Source organism: Rhinolophus ferrumequinum, chromosome 26 (assembly GCF_004115265.2).
Source record: "Rhinolophus ferrumequinum isolate MPI-CBG mRhiFer1 chromosome 26, mRhiFer1_v1.p, whole genome shotgun sequence".
Taxonomy (NCBI): Eukaryota; Metazoa; Chordata; class Mammalia; order Chiroptera; family Rhinolophidae; genus Rhinolophus; species Rhinolophus ferrumequinum.
Window position 1 is genome coordinate 7,489,784 of NC_046309.1, and position 22,246 is coordinate 7,512,029.

Sequence of the window (22,246 nt, forward strand, 5' to 3'; positions counted from 1 at the left end):
TATAAACAAGCCATGCACTTACTAGAGATGAGTGTCAGGAGCCACGGATTATGTGAATATAAATATGTGCACCAGAGGGCTATTAAAAAGTTCCTTCTGGTTCACCTGCACTATAGAGGAACTCATAATTATTTAAGAAATGTGTACATACCGGTACTAAACATTTCTTTGCACAAACTACCTAAATTTTCACATGAAATTCACTTTCATGGATTGCCAAAATTATTTAGTATAATTTGAAATCTGAGATAGCGCTGAAAGGGTGGGGTAGGAAGCAAAATGATCAAATGTACAATATAAAAAGTCAAGGGGTCTAGACGAGGCCCCACAGACGTAGAGAGAAGACCCTCCCCCCTTTCTCAACACAACCTGTAGGCCAAGACCCAAGTGTATATAGCAGGCTATCCCTAGGCCTAGTACCATTTCTGTGAAGTGTGTGTGCTTTAAACAGGAGCCAGGGACCTAGAAAAAGACCAGAAACTCCTTCCTCACCCTCCATCAAGGTAAACAGAGATAGGAGAGGCAAATCCAATGGGGTTTTTTTTGTGTTTTTTTTTTTACATAGTTATAAACATATCAGGTATGATAAGTACTACGAAGGAACACAAAAATTAAGTAAGGATGCGGTAAGGGACTGCACGTGGATATGCTTGCTATTTTATATAATGAGGTCCAGGAAAGCCTCTCTGACAAGGTGACATTTGAGCAGATTCTTGAAAGAGATGGAACAAACCATGCAGATAATTCAAGGCCAAAAGGGAAGATTATACTGAACGTCTTGAGAGCAGCAAGACAGACACGAGTTTCAGTCCTGTAATAACCAGCAGCTACTTTCTCAGATGTAAGTCTTGATCACAGATTTCTGACCTTAACATTCTGATAGGAGCCATTGACCGAAAGGAAACTCACCAGTTTTGAATATCTGTCTTCAAACTTCCAAGGCAAGGCACACCTCATAGTAAATTTTGCAGCTTCTCCCCTCTGACATTTCTCTAAGAAGAAAGAGGAGCTTATCTCAGGGGTTGCCGGGCTCTCTGCCAAAGGTATTGACTGGAGACATAATTCTTATTTTATATACTAAGTTCTGATCCCCTGTTAATGGCCTGATGGACCCAATAAGCAGTGGAAGTGGAACCAAATTCACATGGAGAAAACTGGTCTGGAAACAACCGAATACACTTGCATAGCACTGAAAGGTTTAGTCTTACATAGTGATGTCCATGAGAACATATGTGTAGAGAGCAGTGGGACATTTAGACTCAGTGATTCCTGGCTTCTCATTCCATAACTTCCTCTCCTTGCCCCATGCTGAATGAAGATCATCTCACCTCAGTTAAAATTACAAGACACTTTGGATCACACTTTGCGACACAGAATGGAGAGTCTGCAGAAGGAAGACCTTAATATCACAGGAACTTTAGAATACATCACTTTGGAAAGAATTGTTTACATTTGCACGAAAAGAATAAACAATGTCTAACCTGGGGATGGGGGAAGTTTAGAAATATAAGAAGACCCCTCCCTTGTTCCTCATGAGAGGAAGGCAGTTTCAGCAGGGATACCTCTAGAGTGGCAGTCATGTGTTCCAAGATATCCTCTGTAATTGGAATCCTGGCCCCTACCACATATGTTCCGCACTCTTATGACCCAGAAAGAAAATATAGGCCCAGGCTAATTCCACAAATATGCCAAAGGAGACTGTGACAGCTTCTATTACTCTGAATTAGGGCTGGCCAACTGTCAAGAGACGCAGCAAACGCCAGCTTCATTGCTTTAAATAAATAGGCGGGCAGGAACTTGCCGGTAGAGATAGAGTACGCTGTAATTTGAATAAAGGTTACCATACACATGCTGGAGGATGATAAACGTAGAGCGTGAGTCTTTCATAAATATTCCCCAGTTAATGATTTGGCTTTTTACTCCCCCCACACCACAATTTCAATAAATACACTTGAGCGTTTTACTGTGAGGAGATATAATTATCGCAGTACTTGTGTTAGCCCGGTCTTCCAGAGGCAGAAGCCAAGGCGAGATCAAGTGTGCTGGGAGAGCCATCAGACTGTGATATACGTTTAAGCCTTGGGAAGGAGAGAGCAAAAGAAGGAAGAAAGGCTTGCACTGCAGTGCAGTTCTCAGAAAGTTTTGTCAAGGCCACTGGGGAATCCTTGAGCCAAGTCACCCATCGGAAGAGTCCTGTGTCTCCCAGGAATGGGTCTAGCTTAGCATCCCCGCCACACTTAATCACTGGCCAGGAGAAGCCTCTGGGCAGCATGGCCCTGGTGCCAGGGATTCCAAAGCCACCAACTGGGGCCTCCTGTCAATCACACACCCGCTCCCTGCAGTTGGAGATCTGAGCGGACCATTTTCATGGCCCCCGCCATACTTATTCTTAAAACAGCTGTAGACACCTGTTCTGGATCATCTCTCGTAGTGACTTAGTCAACCTCCCCAGTGACTCATGCCAGTAAATGCACACAGGTGGGTTCACCCATCTCTCTTCCTAAATTAGAGTATGGCTAATCCTTTCCAGATTCTTGAGGCCCTTCAGGGGAAGAATATATTGGGGCACGTCAGTTTAACTCGTATCTAAAAATAATTGAAGCAGGAGGCCAGTGACTCTTCGTACTAGCCTATAACTAGAAAGCAATTGTATGAAGTAATCCCTGCGTTTGGCTTAGTGAGACTTTCTGAAGGGATTGTCCTCTATTTGACAAAAATGGACTGATGTCCCACTGGTAACAATGACAATTCTGATCTGTGTATGCCTCTTGCAATAGGCTGGACAATGAAGTGCCACAGTGTTTATGTATCTTTACGAAATATGACCCAGAAAGCACCAGTCATTGCAGGGCAAAGGGCATGCATTACCACGGTTGGCTTAAGCCAATTCATATCTAGCCCTGGAATTGGAAATGGCTTCATTTTCCCCCGATTCTGACACGGGAAAGCTGGATTATCCGAACAGAGTTGAGGTTTGGTTAGAAAAGATAATCGGAGGCGGGTCAGGTAGGGCATAGAGTTGAAGAGGTGACTTCAGTGCTTCCTACATGGCATTTCTTAAGAACCTTCCTGCAGACGGCAGACCACAACCCAGACTCCTCCCTCAGTGTATCAGCCAAAGTTCCTCAAAACCCGGCCCAAGGTCTCTTCAGAGCTCGCACTCTACGGGTCCTGTTAAGAAGTGTCGATCACCACGAACGTTTTGTTTCTTAAATCCAGCTCGTCACTTTCACATGTGCACGCTGTGACTATGACATAGCTTTACTTTGTGATGTCCCTTCCATGCTTCTCTGCCCACAAAGATATCTGTTTTTTCCAAGCTAAGTTTTAGTGTCACCTTCTCTCTAAGTTCTTCTCCGATACCTTGATTAGAAATCATTGCTTCTTCCTTTCTGTTCCCTTGCACTTAATTTGCAGCCAATTTTGGCACTTACATAGATTGACCTGATATTATTGTTGTTTCACATCTGCTCTCCTGTCTAACTTATTGGCCATAGCACCATCTCCATCTCCCAGGATGGAGATATCTTCTGCCTCACAGAAGATACGCCCAGTGAGAAGAGTGACTTTTCATGGAGTACTTTCTGCTTTCTCCTAGGTAGGATAAAAGGTCTGGGGCACCTTTGCATGCCAAATGACCTTCAGTCAGAACCCACGCTGGTCACCACCTTTCATTTCCAGGTTTTCAATAGACCTTCATGCTATGCCCTATGTTTCTCTGTTTCCATTCTTCAGCCTGCTCCCAAATGGCAGTTACCTTGGTGATGGTGAACTAGCTTCTACTTTCTAACCCTGGAAATTTCACCTTTGTTTGAAGTCCCTTCTTCTATTAGATCAATACCAAAATATTCTCAGGAGTCTTTAGAACAATAGCGGTGCTTTACCATGAAGAGGGAGATTGATGTAGTGCTTGAAATCAAAGAGCACAGACACACAAAAGACACCATGAGCTCAGCGTTGGACATGCAATATTCCTGACCCACTCCCTCAATGTCTGTCTCCCACTTCGCTTCCTGAATGTCAACTGTTTCCTGGTATGAGACCTAAGAACTCAGCTAACCTCACCTCCCATTGGGCTTCCATCCTGAGTATTTGAAATCCTGATATGTCTTATCCAAATGGTCTCCCTGGGGTAGGTTTCTCCTTGTTCTTTCTTTCTGAAACCTGATTCCATTTGGTCCTTTGCCAAAAGTGTTCCAAAGACTAAGTTATTTACTCACAAATTCAACACACATTTCTGGAACATTCACTATATACTTACTCATTTTATTCAACCTGCATTTATATATTTATTAAGAAACTAAAGCCTATGCCATGCCAGAAGGAAACCAGGCAGTGAGGACCCAATGGTGGGCAAAATGGAGACAGACTCTGTACTCACAGCACGAGAGCCTGTGAGAGAGACCAACATTAGCCAAATGATCATACGAATAAATATAAAATTATAACCTGGATAAGAACAAAGAAGCAGAGGTATTTGGTGTAGTCACGAAGAGGCTTTGGTAGAGTCTGGAGATTAGGAAAGTCTTTTCTAGGGAAGAGGTGACTAAGCTAAGATTAAAAAAAAAAAAGAGTCATTATCTCAGAGAAGGAAATTTCACTTTAGGAGGAGTGAGGGCTGCACATTGAGGAAACTTAAAGGAAAACCATGGGGCTAGAGTCCTGGGAGAAAAGAAGACCCACAACGTTCACTGAGGCTGGGGAACTAAGCAGGGGTCAGACCATGGCAGGGGCTGTCTATCTAGGTCGATAGTCTAAGGCAGGTAAGAAGCCATGACATGGTTTTATGCAGGAAGCTGTCATGACCCAACTTGAATTTTAGAATGAACACTAACTGCAGTGTTAAGAGCAGACTAGAAATGGTGTGGGAGGAGGGGAAGGGCGTTCAGTTAGGGGGCCATGGCAGTAGGAGAGATACCTGTGGTTTGACATAGGTCAGGGTGTGGAGATGGAGGGAGGGGACAAGAGGTTGTCAAGAGGTACATAGTAGGGATTAGTGATAGTTCAGTGGTAAGGACTGATTGAGGCATGGATAGCACAGGTCTTGGAGGTGTGGACACAGGACTTCCCGTCGATGGACTTTATGCTAGAGCTTTGAATGTGCTGCCTCTTAGTATTGTGGCAGCCAGGTCCAAATTTGGGTCATTTTAAGTAGCAATACTATCAACTTCTCCCCGGTGTCGCAAACACGTAACCGTGACAAATTCTCTAAGGTCTTATAAGTCTCCAGTAGCTCAAAGTGTATGTGACTGTTTCTTCCCAGAAACATTTATAGTTTTCTTTGTTCTTAATAGTACAAATAATACATGTTAAGAACACAAGATGCAAAGGAAAAGTGCTCCTCTCCATTCCCCCAAAAATCTGTAATCACTTATCAGAGGTAACCATGGTTATCAAGTTCTAAAATCCTTCTCAAGACATTGTCTATGCATTTACACACACACACACACACACAGGCTTAGTATCTGTATAAAACCTTTTTCTATATTAACAAAATATTATGCGCAGTAACCAACACATTTTAAACATTCAACTGTCAAGCATTTCCATATTAGTACTTGCAAATCTACTTCATTTCTGTTGACAGTTGAAAAGTTACACTGTATAATGCATCTTAAATTCAAACTATCAATAAGTTAGCAGTTAAATATTGATTAGGTAATTTTGATTTGTCTTTGTCTTCAATAATAGAAATTTACTTTCAGTAAATTTTACACAGTCTGGAGCCTAGAAGTCCAAGGTCAAGGTGCCAGTAGGATTTAGTTTCCCTGAGGCCTCTCTCCTTAGCTGGCTGACAGTCACCTTCTTGCTCTGTCCTCATATGCTTTTTCATCTGTGTGTGGAGTTCCCCAGTGTCTCTTCTTATAGGGACTGCAGTCATATTGGATTTAGGACCTACCTCAGGAGCCTCACTTATTTAATCACGTCTTTAAATACCTTCTCTCCAAGTAAAATTACATTCTGAGGTACTGAGGAGTGGGACGTCAACATGTGAATTTGAGGGATACGGCGACACAATTCACCCCATAACAAGAAACATTTCACCATGCATTAAGAATCAGCATTTCATTCCTGGTTGCCCCCACTCTCAGTAAATACATAAATAAAATTGCTTTAAAAGACTGAAAGTATATTTTGGTAAAGTTACAAAGATAAACACAGTAATAATATGTAGCATTATGTTAGTTTAAGAGAAAGAGTGAAAAGGATGAATCAGCTCGCACTGCCAAGTGTGTGTGGGAGTCAAGGAGGTAAGGATGTAGTCTGGACTTGGGAGGGAGTCCACTGGTGACCTTGGAAGGAGATGACGTAGTCCAAGCAGAAGCTGCATGCTGAGATTTGAACCTCATTCTTGGCAAAGGAGAGGGTGAATCAGGGGAAGAAATGACATGTTCCATACAGAGAAGCAAGGAAGGGAGTTTACGCAACGTAAGTCCAGGAAAGATATCAGGAGAGGATAAAAAATGGAAACATAAAAAGGAGAGGGAACTGGACAGCAAGATCCTGGAGGAGATGCCACCTGTTTTATAAAGAGAATGGGCTCAAGTTCTGGTGAGGAGACTAGGTCTCGACAAGCCCCCAGACAGAAGAGAGAATATGAGTGAAGAGTCAGCTACATTTGATTAGGTTGGTGCAAAAAGAATTGCAGTTTTTGCAATTATTAGCCTTTTAAACTGAAATTACTTTTGCACCAACCGAACAGAATTCAAGGAGGCTGTTTACGAGAGTAACTGCTGCTTTTAAATAATGCTTATGAACAGACAGTCACCAACCTTATTTTTTTTAAAATAGGCACATCCGATAACTTCATAAACAGTGAGATGATTTACATGTATAATCAGTGGTAGCCCCAAAGGGGGGGGGGCTTAGAAAAAAAGAGCTCTAAAGCCCCTGGCTCCATAATCACCGTCAAGTCATAACACTCACCTCCCTACCCTGACTTGTATCCTCTCTCTCCCCTAAAAAGAAAACAAAACAACACTCCATCGAAGCAAAAATAGCATAACTGCTGTGCAAAATCAGATTCGCGGCACATCTTGTACTCTTCCACCTTGATTTTCTCCTTCCCACCTTTCTTAGGTAGAATTTCCAGCAGCAGCCACTCTATAGCTTTAGCTGTAGTTTCTGAAGCCATGCATGGATGTGTCCGTAACAGGTAACGCTTCCTTCCCAGCAGAATGTCACTGGGCAAGATTTCTATCACCCAGACCCAGTTCTCTCGGTTGAGTTCCCAGGATTGGAACAAAGGTCCCCCGGCACGGGATGCACGCTGGGTGCTGACCACCAGAGGGCAGGCTCTCATGTAGCATCTCTGGGCGGCGGGGACACCGCACCCCAGGCCCGGAGGGGTGGGAGCCCAATTCCAGGCGGGACCCAAGCAGACCCTCGCCTGTGGGTTACGTTGTTGCTGGGGGACTATTTGTCCCGAATCTGGTTTGCTAGAGACTTGGTGTCTGCTTTCCGCACCCAGTGTGACAGCAACTTTGCAGGGCTCCCTCTCGAACCCCAGGACCCCTAGGAGGGTCTGGGAGAGCCGGTTTTGGTCCGGATCCCTGCAGGTCGAGGGACCATGCGGCGGGGCGGGAGGGGGGAGGAGGAGGACGGAGCCGGACACGCACCCCGCAGGCGCCCTGAGAGTCCGGGGTGCCGCCCAAGGTGTGGCCTGCCTGGGAGGGATGGCAGGTAGGTGGCTCCGGGACACAAGGCCCTCCCCTCCCCTCCCCTCGTCCCGCCCCTCAGGCCCGGACCGGCCCCGCCACACCCTGGCCTAAGCCCCCGGCTCCGGAGCCAGCGCTGCCGTCCGGCACGACCCGAGCGTGAGTTTTCTACCCCAGCGCGTAGTGGGTGGGCCGAGCCCCCGGCAACTTGTGCGCCCGGAGGTGCCAGACGTGGGCCCGAGAACGTTCACTCCATCGGGGTGTCTCTCTTTTCGTAGGCCAGGTTTTTGTTTCGTTTTGTTTCGCTAGTTACTATTTGTCTCAAAACGCTTTTCTCTTGCCTTTTTGAATGTGTGAGTCAAGAATTTGACAAAGATGCGTGTGTGCGCACATGCGCATTGAGCTATAGGGAGTTGGGGTCGGCGTCCCGAGGACATTGCTCATCTCCTGGGTTTTGTGTTTGTTTTTCCTGTAAAACCAGGGAGGCCCAGATTAGTGAAAGACTTCCCTTGTCGGCTCAGAGATGTTGGCAGGAACTTGACCTTCGGCTGCCTGACCTCTCCCCTGTCTTTCTCACTCCGGACCCCAAAGCTGAGATCACACACCCACACACTCCACGCTCCAGCTGGGGATGGGCTGTCGTTTGTGAATTCACTGACCTGAGAGCAATACTGAGAAAGAGGTGGGAGATGGAAGGGGAAGTTAAAAAAAAAAAAAAAAAAAGAGCTGGAATCTAGAATTCTACAGGAAATACAGGTCATGCTCCGGGAGGCTACGCCAACTAGAGATTTCGTGGAAAAAGTCTAGAAAACAATGGAAAGCCCAGATCCTGGAGGCCTTAGAATCCAGAGTGAGTCACTCAGCTTTTGCGTTATGGCAGTGGATGAAATTGGAGGGCTGTCAGTAGGGAGAACTGTGAGTAGGACAGCTTGAAAAACACTGTAGATGAGACCACACCCTGGGAAGTAAAACCAGATGGGCTTGTGTAAATATGAATGACACGAAAGGGACTGACGTTTGGAGATCCGGTGGAGGAAGAGGAATAAATGAAGTGGCTGACTGCATGTGGAAACAGAGAGGGCGGAAGGCCTCAAAGGAAGCCTTGTGCTCAGGTATCTTAGTTTAGATTCTTCTTCCCCAAAGCAAACCTGGTAGAGGGACTTGAGTGCAGGTAGTTTACTTAGGAAGAAAGTGCAGAACGCCAGAGTGTGGAAGCGAGCAGGAGATAAGGAAGGAAGGGAAGGCAGTGAAGAGACCACATTGCTGAGCTTTTCCCACTGTGGGCAGCTGGAACTCCGTCCCTCCCGGACCTTCTGGAGATTCCAGAAAGCACTTCAGGTAGCCACCAAAGTCAGAGGTGTGCTACGGGGCAGGGGCATTGATACCTGGAGCATCTACTCCATAGACCTTGTCACTTGAGGAAGGTGGAAAGGGCAGCAAAGGGACAAAGGCGCCAGTGTTCTCAGTGCTTACTGTGTACCTGGCCCGGAACAAGGTGTCACTATGTTTTATTTTTATCATAACAGTTACTCACTGCTGCATTTTATCCGTTTATCTACCTATTAATTTATTGTCCTTCCCCTTCTAAAATACTAGATTCATAAAAGCAGGGACTGTGTCTGCCACGTTCCTTCCTGTATCCCCAGTGCTTGGCACATAGTGGGGACCCATCAAATGATTTTCATCTGAATGCGGTTAGTTGTTTGTGTGTTCACGCACTCCTTCATCTGTTCTGACCACGCTGAGTCTTTGCTTTCCTCTGCAGCAGCCAACTGACCATGGCAACAACTCCCGCTGCTGCCTTCGAGGCCCTTATGAACGGAGTGACAAGCTGGGATGTCCCCAAAGGCCCCATCCCCTGTGAACTCCTTCTTATTGGAGAGGCCTCCTTCCCAGTGATGGTGAATGACATGGGCCAGGTCCTCATTGCTGCGTCCTCCTATGGCCGAGGCCGCCTGGTGGTGCTGTCCCATGAGGGCTATCTGCTGGATACCGGCTTGGCTCCATTTCTTCGCAATGCGGTGGCCTGGCTCTGTCCCTCACGTGAGGCTCCCGTTGGCGTGCACCCCTCCCTGGCGCCACTAGTATGCACCCTGCAGGGGTTTGGGGTTGAGGCACAGATTCAGCCAGAACCGGGAGACCCCCTGGGGGTTTACTGCATCAATGCCTACACAGACACCCTGACTGCAGAGCTGATCCAGTTTGTGAAATGTGGAGGGGGCCTGCTCATCGGAGGCCAGGCCTGGTATTGGGCCAGTCAGCATGGTCGTGACAAGGTGCTATCCAGGTTCCCCGGGAACCAGGTGACCAGTGTGGCCGGAGTGTACTTCACCGACACCTATGGGGACACAGGCCGGTTCAAGGTGTCAAAGAAGGTCCCTAAGATCCCACTCCAGGTCAGGTGAGTAATGTGTCCCTCTGGGGAATCCTACCCAATGACCCTACTGAAACTAGGACTAACCTTCCAGTTTCTCCATTTATTCCCTAAACATCAGTGATCACACCTGTAAATACCCCCCCGGTGCACTTGTAAGTGCCTGTCTTGCCAAGCAGAAGGTAAAACTCCATGAATGCAATGATCTTGGCCTGTCATGTATGCTGCTTTCCTCTCAGCGCCTGGTGTGTGCAAGAAAGCAACAGATATTTGTAGATTATAGAAATCAATGAACAAATAAATGAATGACTACTCATCCAAAACCATAAGAAGAGAATGGGTGGCCTAGTGTACTGGTGTTAAGACTACAGACAGCTTCAGGTTATGGAATATACTGCCGGGGTTGCTGAGTCTCAGGGGCTTCCAGCCTCAGCCAAAAGCATCTGGATCTCACCGACCCAATCAACTCTCAAGTCTAAGAAGGCCCTTATGTGGGGCCCAGGCCCTCAGCTCAGATTCCTGCCTCCTTCACGGGGATGTCCCCTCGGAGGTTTTCGGTGAACTTTCCTGCCAACAAGTCTTGGTCAAGACCTTCTGGACTGACCTAGCAGGTTTGCTAACTTCAGATTTCTGCGGAAGGCTCTGGAGTTCATTCAGGGAGTTGCTCGGTTTGTCAGGGGAGGGGCCGGCTCTAAACACCAATTCCTCTGGCTCATGCTATCCCCACGGGCAAGAGCTGATGGCACACCTGGTTTGTATACTCGAGGAAGACACTGCAGTTACGTTTATATGCAAAATCAGATCCCAAGTCACCGGCAGCTTTAACACCAAGACGTAGTGTTTCCCCGGAACTAAGACCTAGCCGGATAATCGGCTCTAATGTGTCTTTTGGAGCAAAAATTAATATAAGAACCAGTCTTATTTTACTATAATATAAGACTGGGTCTTATATAATAATAATGTAATATAATATAATATAATATAATATAATATAATATAATATAATATAATATAATATAATACTAGGTCTTATATTAATTTTTCCTCCAAAAGATACATTAGAGCTGATTGTCCAGCTAGGTGTTATCTTCGGTGAAACAGGGTAGAAGAGTCTGGGGAAACGGTTAATCTCAGATCAGTAGCTCAATATCCTCACACCCACAAAGTCTAGAACGTATTAAAAGCTGCTCATATAAAAGTCAGTACATCTTGGTTGCTTATGTTTTTGCATCTCATGAAGATGACGTTACCTCATTCGCTTCTCACCACAACCCCAGAGTGCAAGGTCTTTGTCTGAGGACTCCCAGCTGGTAAGCAGCACCATTCCGTTTTCATATCCAAGATCCGGAAATGTAGAGTTTCCAGTTAAAGATTGTGTGCAATGAGGCTAGATCCTGGAATCACCCTCTCCACCAAATCTGACCACGTGAATGAAACATAAGAAGCAAGCAGCTGAACTGGCAGGTTTTGATACTGATGCTGAAGTTGCCGAGCATGGACGGGAGGGAGAGACAGGTGACTGAGGTGTGCTGCAGCATCTGCACATCCAAGAATGATCACTGATGCCTTCTCGTGTTGTACAAGAATGAGCAAATTGGGTGAGTGGACATTTAAGAAAAAAACAACCCTCAAGTGTTCCAGCAGAGCAGCAAAGTTACTTCAGGACTTGGTGAAGACAGAAAGGGGTGCTGCGTGTACCCTCTTCCAAGCATAATGGTGGGTTGAACCCCTTCAATGCATTCTATCCCTGGTGAGTAGAATAGGCTTAGTTTTAGGTCCCCAAAGAGTGGAGGGATCGGCCCCCACCAAGGACAGTAGGCCCCAGCCGGTCTTTGCCCTTCACTTAGTGCTACGAATCTCAGGTGATAAAAAAGTGGAAAGAAACAATATACAGACCTCAGTATAATTTGAGAAGGTGGATATGGATGTGTGTGTGTGTAGAAACAAACTGGTCCTGGGTGGCTTAGAAAAAACACTATGGAGAATTCACCCGCCCTATATCAGAACATGCAAAAGATCTGCCCATGCCAGTTGTGAAAAAAATCCATATAATAACTATTAATAAATACAAACACTATAATAAGTTTAAAAGGGAAATATAAGAGAGACAGATGTTTAGTATGAAAAGACAACAGAATCAGTCACGTCTGGAAGAAAAATGTGACCCAATGCACAGAAGCAGATTTTCTGAGACTGCTTCAAGCTACAAAAGAACTTTCTAAAAATACATGTTAAATAAAACGAGAGACGGAATGAGATGAAAAAGGGGATTTCAGAGTGAAGAAAACAAATTAAGCACCAAACGCCTCACGTAAAAGAAGTCAATTAGCCTCTACAAGGACTACAAAGCACAAACAATGATATGCCATCAATTGTGAAAAGGTGAAAAATTATGTCTTAGACGCAATAAAATAAATGGTATTATGCACTAAACTCCTACATGTTACTAGTAAAAATGAGGAGACTGGCATGAACTGTATAATCTTTGTACCCACGCACAGATTTCTCTACTCAATAAGCTCATTCCAGTGGTTCATTGACCGACTGTAACCCCTTTATTCCCCATGTCACTTTCCAGGTGTGGGGAGGACGTCACGCAGGACCAGCATCAACTCCTGGAAGGGATCTCAGAGCTGGACATCAAGACGGGAGGAATCCCCTCGCAGCTGCTGGTTCACGGGGCGCTGGCCTTCCCTCTGGGGTTAGATGCCTCCCTCGGCTGCTTTCTGGCCGCTGCCCGCTATGGCCGGGGCCGTGTGGTCCTGGCTGCCCACGAGGGCATGCTCTGTGCTCCCAAGATGGGGCCCTTTTTGCTCAATGCTGTGCGCTGGCTGGCCAGAGGCCAGATGGACAAAATTGGGGTGAACCCAAGTCTAAAAAACCTGCATGTCCTACTGTCAGAGCATGGCCTACAGTGCAGTCTGGTACCCCATCTGAAGGATAGCCTGGGTGTCTACTGCTGTGTGGCTTACAGTGACAAGGAAGCTAAGCAGCTGCAGGAGTTTGTGGCCGAGGGAGGGGGCTTGCTAATCGGGGGCCAGGCCTGGTGGTGGGCCTCCCAGAACCCAGGCCGCTCCACATTGGCTGGTTTCCCTGGTAACATCATCCTCAACTGCTTTGGCCTCAGCATCCTCCCTAGGACTCTTGACCCAGGCTGTTTCCCGGTCCCCACTCCCCATATGCGGAGCTACCACTTCCGCAAGGCACTGTCTGAATTCCAGGCTGTCCTGACCCGGGGGGACAGGAACTTGGAAAAGGGCTGGCTAGCAAAACTGGGAGTGGACGGTGCCGCTTTCCTGCAGATTCCTGCAGAGGGAGTCCCCGCTTACATATCCTTGCACCGGCTCCTGAGGAAGATGCTGCGCTTGTCAGGCCTCCCAGCCGTGAGCCGGGAAAACCCGTTGGCCAGTGACTCCTGTGAGGCCGCAGTGCTCTGCTTGGCCACGGAGCTGGCACGCTCTGGGACCGACTGCTCTCAGCTGGCACATGGGCCGGGAACTGGGACCTGCCACTCAGAATTCCCTGTCACTGTGGAGGTGGATGGAAGCAACCCAGGTATGGAGTGAGGGGAGAGTGCCTGGAGCACTGCGGGAGCTGGGGAAGGTGGGGTCAGTGGGCTTCCGGGACAACGCAGGTGCTGAAGCTCAGGCAGGCCTGCTCCATTCTCCAGCAGGTACTTTCGGGAAGATGGGTTGGGGTTCTGCTCAGGATTTAGGAGGGGCTGCATCTCTGGGGGGGAGGGGGCTGTGAGACTCCAGGTGCGGGGAGAACTCTGACTCTCCGATGGCTTTTGTCAGGCCACGGTGAGTCCTGGGTGAGCACTGGACTCTACCTCCTGAACGGACAAAACGCAGAAGTCTCGCTGTCTGAAGCTGCAGCCTGTGCTGGCCTGAAGGTAAGGCCAGAACACCCACTGCCCATATCCCAAAGCCTTGGGTGGCTTCACTCGTCCCGCTCACAGCACTGCTACAGGGGCATAGGAAGAGAGTACTCTGCCCATTTTACAGATTTCACAGACGAAGCAGCTAAATTTCAGGGTGCCTAAGGGAGTGATGATGACGAAGCCAGAGCTCTATGATCAGCTCCAGCACTCAGCCCTAAGCCTGCAGATTTCCACGCATGGTGATTTTGGCCTCCTGACAGGGATGTGGAGAGATCCCAGGGGTGAGGAGAGGGCCTGCCCCCTGCATATTCCCGACTTTACCCGTTGTCCCCATCGCACCCCCGCCTTTCTGATTACCTCTTTACCCTCCCATGTGATCATTCCCAAAAATAGGCCCTACGTGCGGAATTCAAGTTCCTCCTGCCTCAATTCTGAGGGTCACTTCCTTCCACACTCAGAGTCTCTTGTGTCAGCCTCCTCTCAGGAGCTCGCTTACAGTAAGCCTAAGAAAAGCAAGTCCCAGACACCAGAGAACACAGCACTCAGACCATGTGACCAAGAGGGGAGCCCTGGGCAAAGGGCGCAGAGAGACTGAGTCCTCCCCTCGGGCCAGACCCTGCTGCCTCCGGATGGGCCCCCTGTCTGTGCAGGGAGGGCACACAGCATCCCCCCAGGCCAAACCCAGCATGGGAATCACCCGACCGCTTAGGGTCTGCCAGGAGAAGCCAGGGTACCCCACCAGTATCAGCCTCAGGAGCTGTTCTCATCCCTGGAAAAATGATTCTGTGTGCCTTTCAGTCCATATGACCTTTGCAGTGCTGCATTTTCGTAGGTGTCCATGTAGAGCTCACAGAAAGAGGAAGCTGAAGTGTTTCTAATATGCGCCAGCCACACCGCACCGCGCTCAACCTCACACGCACCCCACAGGGACCTAGTTCCTCCAACACATGGTGGAATCACCCCTCCAGGTACAGGTTGGCTGCCACACCGACGACTTGAGCAAGGCCGGCAAGCTGTGTCGAGCCCCTGTGGTGACTCACCAGTGCTGTATGGACAGGACCAAACGGTCGGTCTCCTGTCTCTGGGGTGGCCTTCTCTACGTCATCGTGCCCAAGGGCAGCAAACTGGGCCCCATGCCCGTCACCATCCAGAGGGCTGTGCCTGCCCCGTACTACAAGCTGGGTAAGTGGACTGAACGTTGGGGGAAGAGGCAACACCGAGGACGCCACGGTAGTTAGGGGCTGGTTGCTAAGGTGGAGAGAGAGAAGGATGGGTGGACAGGAGGGGGAAGTGCTCGAGGTGAGAGTGGAGGCAGGAGACATGGAACATGCCGTGTCCCCAGAGACTTCAGGGAAGAACCAGAGGAAGGGTCTGGAAGCCTGTCCTTCACTGCCTAGCCTGGAGACCCACATGATAACAGTTCATTATTTCAGGGTCCTCCTCCTGGAGTTCAAGTTGTGTTTTTCAGCTCAAGGGAAAGTTGGGGAAGTGGGTGACAGCGTCTGTGCTATTCATTCCCAGGGAAGACATCCCTAGAGGAGTGGAAGAGGCGTACCCAGGAGAGCCCAGCTCCCTGGGGAGAGCTGGCAACAGACAACATCATCTTGACGGTGCCAACCACGAACCTGCGGGCCCTGGGGGACCCCGAGCCCGTGCTCCGGCTCTGGGACGAGATGATGCAGGCGATAGCTAGGCTGGCGGCCCAGCCTTTCCCATTCCTCCGTCCCGAGAGGATCGTTGCTGACGTGCAGATCTCGGCTGGTGGGTGCTGTGGGGAAGGGCCCCTAGTCGGTGAACACCATTGATTTATTATTCTGCCTTTTGTTAATGTCCAATATGTGTACGGCGTCATTTTACCAGTAAAGGTAAAAAGACATAAGAACCGTGGACCTTGATGGGATGCAAAGATGTTTATATGTGAAGAGGCAAATCATTTCTCTCTACTAGGTGAGATTTCACAGAGTTGGTAGAACAATCTCAGGGAAAATGGTACTAGGAGTCCATAGATGACCATAAGGGTTGTTTCAAGGAGAGGGTAACATAGAAATACTTGCTTCGAACATAAGTCAGAGTAGTTGGCAATGAAAAGGGGGAGTAAAGAGGTTTATGATAAGTCTTGAATGGTCTAGAGGAAAGAGAGCACCCAAAGAAAAATAAGGAAATCTGATTCCGACATGGAGAAAATTCCTCTGGACCTCAGTTTTCTTATTTTTTAAAAAAAGGACAAGATTCTCTCTGTTAAAAGAGTAGAATCTGGACAACAGCAATTGACATTGGAGAAGAAGGGGTCCTACTGTTCTAGCCTCGAGGATCTCAGATTCAGACACAGGACGTAATGTCACAGAATAACATGCATAGGAAACACACACACAAACGAAGCACGGAATTACAGCGAGAATGGCTGTGTGAAGTGTATTCTTATTCTCCAGGGCCAGAGTGACGAGGAGGGCATAACCAGTGTGAGGCTGGGAGGGGATGTAAGGACTCTTCAGTTTCTCAGGAAAAAAAAGCCATCGACTTTCCAGTCAGCACAGAGATTCTGGAATTACTGGGGGCAGCCGGGATGGTGAGCAAAAGCTACACCGTGGAGAGGAATGAAAGGAGATGAGTTTGGGCCTCCCCCCCCAATCCTCACCTCTTCCTTTTGTCTTCCCAGGTTGGATGCACTCAGGGTACCCCATCATGTGCCACCTGGAGTCGGTGCAGGAGCTCATCAATGAGAGCAGCATAAGAAGCCGTGGTCTGTGGGGACCCATCCACGAGCTGGGCCACAACCAGCAGAGGCACGGGTGGGAGTTCCCCCCACACACCACTGAAGCCACTTGCAACCTCTGGTCAGTCTACGTGCATGAGACAGTCCTTGGCATCCCCAGGGCCCAGGCCCACCCTGCTCTGAGCCCACCAAAACGAGAGAAGAGGATCAAAGAGCACCTAGGGAAGGGAGCCCCCCTGTGTAACTGGACCGTGTGGACAGCTCTGGAAACATATCTACAGGTATGGAGCTGAAACTCATGGAGGTGGGGTCCACGAGACCTGTCTGTCATATAGCATCCTGTATCCCAGGAGTTCTCCACCTCCTGCACCACCCCCACCAGCCTGGGCCCACTACCTCCCCTGGATACGGGAGACTAGGCTGCATGGTGGTGCTTCTCAGGTTATACATCTCTAAGATGCAGAGAAGGATGCCTGTTCCACTTGCCTCCTGTGATTTTATGATGATAAGTAAGAGGAAATGAAAAGCATTGTAAAAAAAAAAAAAGAGAGAGAGAAATACAGCCTATCAGTATATCGGTCAAGAGCAGAAGTTATGAGTTAGACGTTCCCAGGACTGAGTCACAGCTCTTCCACAGCTCTTCCTGGGTCTCCTAATAAGTGCTCCAGAAATGGTCCTTGCTTTGTTTTGCTTTGTTTTTTTTCCTCATCTTGGTTTTATGGGTCAAGGGCATGTTCCATCCCTTCATGTTAACGGTGATGTGTCTATGGAACAACTGCATGACAAGAAGGTAGGAGATCCAGCTGTCAGTGATATTCTCAGATGCTTATCACCCCACTTGAACCAAAACTGTTTTTAGAACAAATAAACAACCAACCAATCCAGTGGGAGAAAGCCCTGACCCAGGTCGACTGCCTGTGAAATAAACCCAAGGCCCCGTTTCCTCCCCCAATCCGGCTTTGAATTTTCACGTTTTGGAATAGTGAAAGCTGTTCTCCACATCAGACCTCCTAAGCTGTGCATCTAGCACGACAGATAGGAGTTGGATGGCCTGCTTTTTCCAGGGACACATACTAAGTTAAGGCGTTGCAGCAGCCTGTCCAAAATGACATGTAAAGGATGGACCCAGAACCTAAGATTAAGAGTTAACGATGAGCCCCAGGCTCCTGTATTGCCATACCCTTTCTTTTTCTAAAGAGTGACTGTCAATGACATACCTTTGCATTGCATCAGTTCTGTATTCTTAAATAGCCAGTTCGAAGGTGTACAAGGAAACACACCTTAGATGGTAGGTTGCCACCAAAGTGGAAGTTACAGCCCTAATTCTGCCCTTCCCCACGTACCCACTTACCGGGGAGCCGTGAATATCATTTTGCAAAAGCTATGGAGACACCTATCACCTCGGAGACTGAGCCTCAGCAGCAGGACAGGTAGACACCTGCTTCCTCTACCTGCGAGAGGTCTGTTCCCCATCACATCGTCCGCTATTATTCCCATCTCACAGCTCAGTTCCTCATTACTCTTCCTTGTCAATTCCAGAAGACTCCTCAATTGTTCCAGCACCTTGTCTCGACCCCTACAACCCACTTTCCATTCTACTTCCAAAACAACCTTAATATTCCGCATTGAACACCCTCAAAGTGCTCTCCTTTCCATGCAGAATAAAGCCAAGGCTGCTTAGCAGGGTGCGAAGGCCCTTTGCCATCAGACTTCCACCAGCACATCCAGCTCCATCTCCCGGTTCTCACACCTCCATAATTACCCTCCTGGATACCAAGCTGCTTTCCGCTAGGAGCACATCTTGCTGTTCCAGGCTTCTTTGCCTCCCCATGTTTCCTCCTGCGGCTGAAACGTGCTTGAACATCTTGTCTATTAAGTCACCGGTCAAAATTCAGCTCTACTGCCCTCTTCTGACGTCATCCCAAATAGTACGAAGTGAGGGGTTCTCAAGTCACTCAGACAGGCTCAAACCTGTCTGACACCTAGGAAAACACTTAGGACCTAGGGATATAATTTTTTAAATTAAACATAATATCAATAAGTGTCATTTATGGAGTGTTTACCTCTCTTCAGATATTAGGTTCCCAGGACGTCCCCTACAAGAGTCAGGGGGTATACGTTTTGTGGCCAACAAGTGGGATGAGCCAATACAATTGTATTGAGAGCAGGGATCAGGTAGGAGACGGGCAAATAACAGGAGTGAAGCTAACGAACGATGAAGGGGCAGAAATCACCGTGCATGAAATGTTCTGAACGTGCATGTTGCAGTTTCTTTCACAACCCCGACACTTCATTTTGCCCCTTCCTTCTCTCCCCAGCTCCAGGAGGCCTTTGGATGGGAGCCATTCACCCAGCTCTTTGCTGAGTATCAGACGCTCCGTGACACCCCCAAAGACAACGCTGGCAAGATGAATCTGTGGGTGAAGAAGTTTTCCGAAAAAGTGCAGAAGAATCTAGTTCCTTTCTTTGAGGCCTGGGGCTGGCCTGTCCAGAAGGAAGTGGCTGACAGCCTGGCCTGTCTGCCTCAGTGGCGGGAAAACCCCATGCAGGTTCATGTCCACACTGTGTAAAGCTGTGCAGAGTTGGTGGGAGGAGAGCAGGCCCCTCGCTCGCTCTACCACCCATGAGCCTGGCCTCGTGTACCTTGAGCCTGAATCCTACTTCCTACTCTGTCTTCAGGACAGCTATTAAGGTTTAAGACAAAATGAAACCAACTTTCTCCGGAAAATGCCCTGGTGCTTCTTTGTATTTTCACTCTGCGTATCCATTCTCATCAGCTAGTGGAAGATTTTTGCTCTTGGCATCTTGAGGTCCTGCAGGCTCTTGGCTTCTCTTTGTGGCCAACAGTTCTAAAGACCATGGATTATGGATTACCATAATAATCTGGTATCACTCCCTCGCCCCTGCCAGCCTGAGCAAGGCTCTTCATTTCTTATGCTCTGAGAGGTTTTCTAACAGCAAGAACGACAGGCTGATGTAGTGGAGAGAACCCTGGACCAGCTTTGGTTCTGTAGAAAGCCACTAACGCCTCTGTGCTTCTGCATTCTTGTCCATGACGTGGGGATAAAAATCTGTGGCTCCATGATGGGGAAGGTGTTGGTGACAGGGTACTCTTAAGCCTTCACCAGGTCCTACAGTGGCCCGTCTGTCCAGTTTCGTGCGGACAACCTACAAATTGAATCTTACTTCAGGGTTGGCCACCTTGAGGTCAGCATTCAGTCCTCGTGGGAGAGGAATGACTATCGGTGTCTTTCCCAGACATGGTATCAACGATAGTTGTCAGGATCCTAGCCCATCTATATCCTTTCCCCTGCCTCTGGAATTATTCTTGTGTATAACCTACAGAACGGTGTAAACTCAAGAGAATGGTGTGAACTCAACTGGAGGTTACAAAGCTTTTGGGGTTTGGTCTTGGTTAGTTCCATCTTCCAGTATTTTTGTTTCAGCCAAAGGTAGAAGTCGCTCTAGCAACCCTACCGAGTCTATAGTCTGTTTGTTCTTAGAACAAAACAGGCTACGACTCCTCTGGTCGCCATGGAATCGGGACGCTGTCCGTGGACAGCAGGTGTGCTGGGAGGTCCATGGATGTGGCAGGCTTCACTCTGGGACAGGATTACTGGGTGCAGCAGACCTAATGAACCCACAATCACTTAATTCACTCACAACCCAGCATCCCCGGAACTTTCTCATAATCTCATTCCAGCCCATCCCTGCTCTTTGGTTGGGTGGAGTTCTAATTAGACTTGTCTCCAGGATTAATGGGATGTACAACTAGCCATTTTGCTCCAGCTTACTTTTAAAGCATACTTTTGTTGTACTGAATATCAATCCATGAGCTTTGTTGAGAGTAGAGTGGCTCCTCTGAAAGAACTGACCTAGGGAATGTCTTTTTCTGAGTCCCATCAGCACATCTCTCAATTCTAGGGTAATTTCCTTTTATTTCACTAGTGTCCTTGGCCAGGTACTTTTCATATAAAAGGTGCTCAGGAAATATTAATTGAAAGAGCAGTAATGACACCTAACACATAATGAATGAGCAGTCGCTATGTCCCAGGTATTGTGGGAGGTATTTTCTTTGAGTTAATGGAATCTTTGCAACAGAACTCTGATTTAGATACTATTATTATTCCCACCTCATAGATGAGAAAACGGACACTAAGGGATATTAAACAACTTCTGATGTCACAAAGCTAATAGAGGAAGAGTTGGCTTGACTGAAAAGCCCACAGAAATGAAAAAAAAAAAACATGTGGATCTTATCTTCAGTGAATGATTTACGATTTAAACAAAAATCCACCTAGAAAATGGATGAAAGGAAGTTCAGCGGAGGTTTGATTTATCCTTCACTGTTGAGTTTTTATTAAATATCAAATTTAACCTCCAAAAAGCTATCTACCTGATTTTCTCATCTCAGCACATCATTAGCCTCCCGGTAGATGGAGAAAAGGATTTGAACCCAGGCAATTCTACTCCAGAACTGGTGTTAGTTGAGGGGTAAATTGATGAATAATGCTAGGTGTTATAGGTGGCCATAGACACAAGGACAAAATCTGACTTTTCCCCACACTCTGCAGAGGAAGTTGGAGCTCTTCTTTCTCTTACACCGACTGTGGCTCTGCCACTTGTTTCTAAATTCAGTTCATTGTCACTGTGACGCTCCCCATGTATTCCTGAATACACAAAAACTAATTTGCTGCCAATGGTTGGGATAATCTATGATTTCTGAGATGTTGACCTCTATAATTTTATAATTCTAAGTCTAGAGAAATTATTCTTAGAAAATTATTTATACATAACAGGATAAATACTAAATACAGCTCGTCCAGGTTTGGAACTTGTACCTACAGTTTCCCTCAGACTATATACTTTTGCCCTGTCATTACGTGTACAGGATATGGGTGTTTTGTTGTTTTTTTTTGTCTTTTGTTTTTTGCGGCCTCCCACCAGCTACTTTATTACTTTGGCAAAAGCCCCACCAGTTTTCCTTTGGTATCACCACTCTCAACACAGAGAGGCCACTTGGTTTGGAAGGAGTGGGCATAGAATCCAGACCAGGCTCATGTGATCGTCTGGACCTTCTGACACTTGATTGGTTCAAATGATGAGAGGGCAGCGCATGCCAGGCTGATGAAGTGCCAGCCACTGACTTTTACTGGATAGACTGGGAAGTACACATTTTCTTTGGTACTGGAGAACTGGAGTGAAACGTGTAAAAAGATTGCCAGGTACTGTTCATTATTAAAGCTCAGTGAAAGAACAGTTGGGTTCATTCCTCAACTTTTCCATCTATTTGAAAGTTGTGTAATAAATAAAAATTGAATGGTGTGAGCATATTATTTACAGCTAAAACAGTAGAAGAAATTTTTTTTTTTTTAAGTTTTGAAATAGTCTGTTAGGGAGAGTGGGACTGAAAGAGTGGGGGAGGTGAAGAGAGAATAGGATTTAGGCAAACTACTGTTGTTTTTCTTTTCTAATATTTTATTTTTACCATTTATGTTTTCTGCCATATACAGCTGTGATACTTTTTCAACCAAACAAATTTAAACTATATTCAGATTTTCAACACGGCTTACAAGCTAACAGGGTCTTCCATGATTTGGTCCCTGTGTATTTTTCCA

At 47.2% G+C, this 22,246-nt stretch overlaps 1 protein-coding gene across 4 annotated transcripts; it reads left to right on the forward strand.

Moving 5' to 3' along the window:
* The first annotated feature begins 7,740 nt into the window (after positions 1–7,740).
* On the forward strand, positions 7,741–21,947 carry TCAF2 (TRPM8 channel associated factor 2). Of its 4 annotated transcripts, XM_033099279.1 has the most exons (9): positions 7,741–7,817; positions 9,424–10,059; positions 12,611–12,893; positions 13,335–13,587; positions 13,830–13,927; positions 14,884–15,097; positions 15,437–15,676; positions 16,572–16,909; positions 18,947–21,947. In XM_033099279.1, exons 2-9 carry the CDS (start codon positions 9,437–9,439, stop codon positions 19,196–19,198), a joined length of 2,301 nt encoding a protein of 766 aa, XP_032955170.1. In that variant the 5' UTR covers positions 7,741–7,817; positions 9,424–9,436; the 3' UTR covers positions 19,199–21,947. The 4 variants fall into 4 exon arrangements, with proteins under 4 accessions (XP_032955170.1, XP_032955167.1, XP_032955169.1 ...); XM_033099276.1 differs by having other exon boundaries at positions 12,611–13,587; XM_033099277.1 differs by lacking the exon at positions 7,741–7,817 and adding an exon at positions 8,349–8,770 and having other exon boundaries at positions 12,611–13,587.
* The last annotated feature ends 299 nt before the right edge of the window (positions 21,948–22,246 follow it).

Bases quoted from the DNA above. Each gene is read 5' to 3' on its own strand.
- TCAF2 (XM_033099276.1), top strand. From the start codon at position 9,437: ATGGCAACAACTCCCGCTGCTGCCTTCGAGGCCCTTATGAACGGAGTG. The intron at 13,928-14,883 runs GTAAGGCCAGAA...TCACCCCTCCAG, and splicing joins CAGCCTGTGCTGGCCTGAAG to GTACAGGTTGGCTGCCACAC. The intron at 15,677-16,571 runs GTGGGTGCTGTG...TTGTCTTCCCAG, and splicing joins TGACGTGCAGATCTCGGCTG to GTTGGATGCACTCAGGGTAC.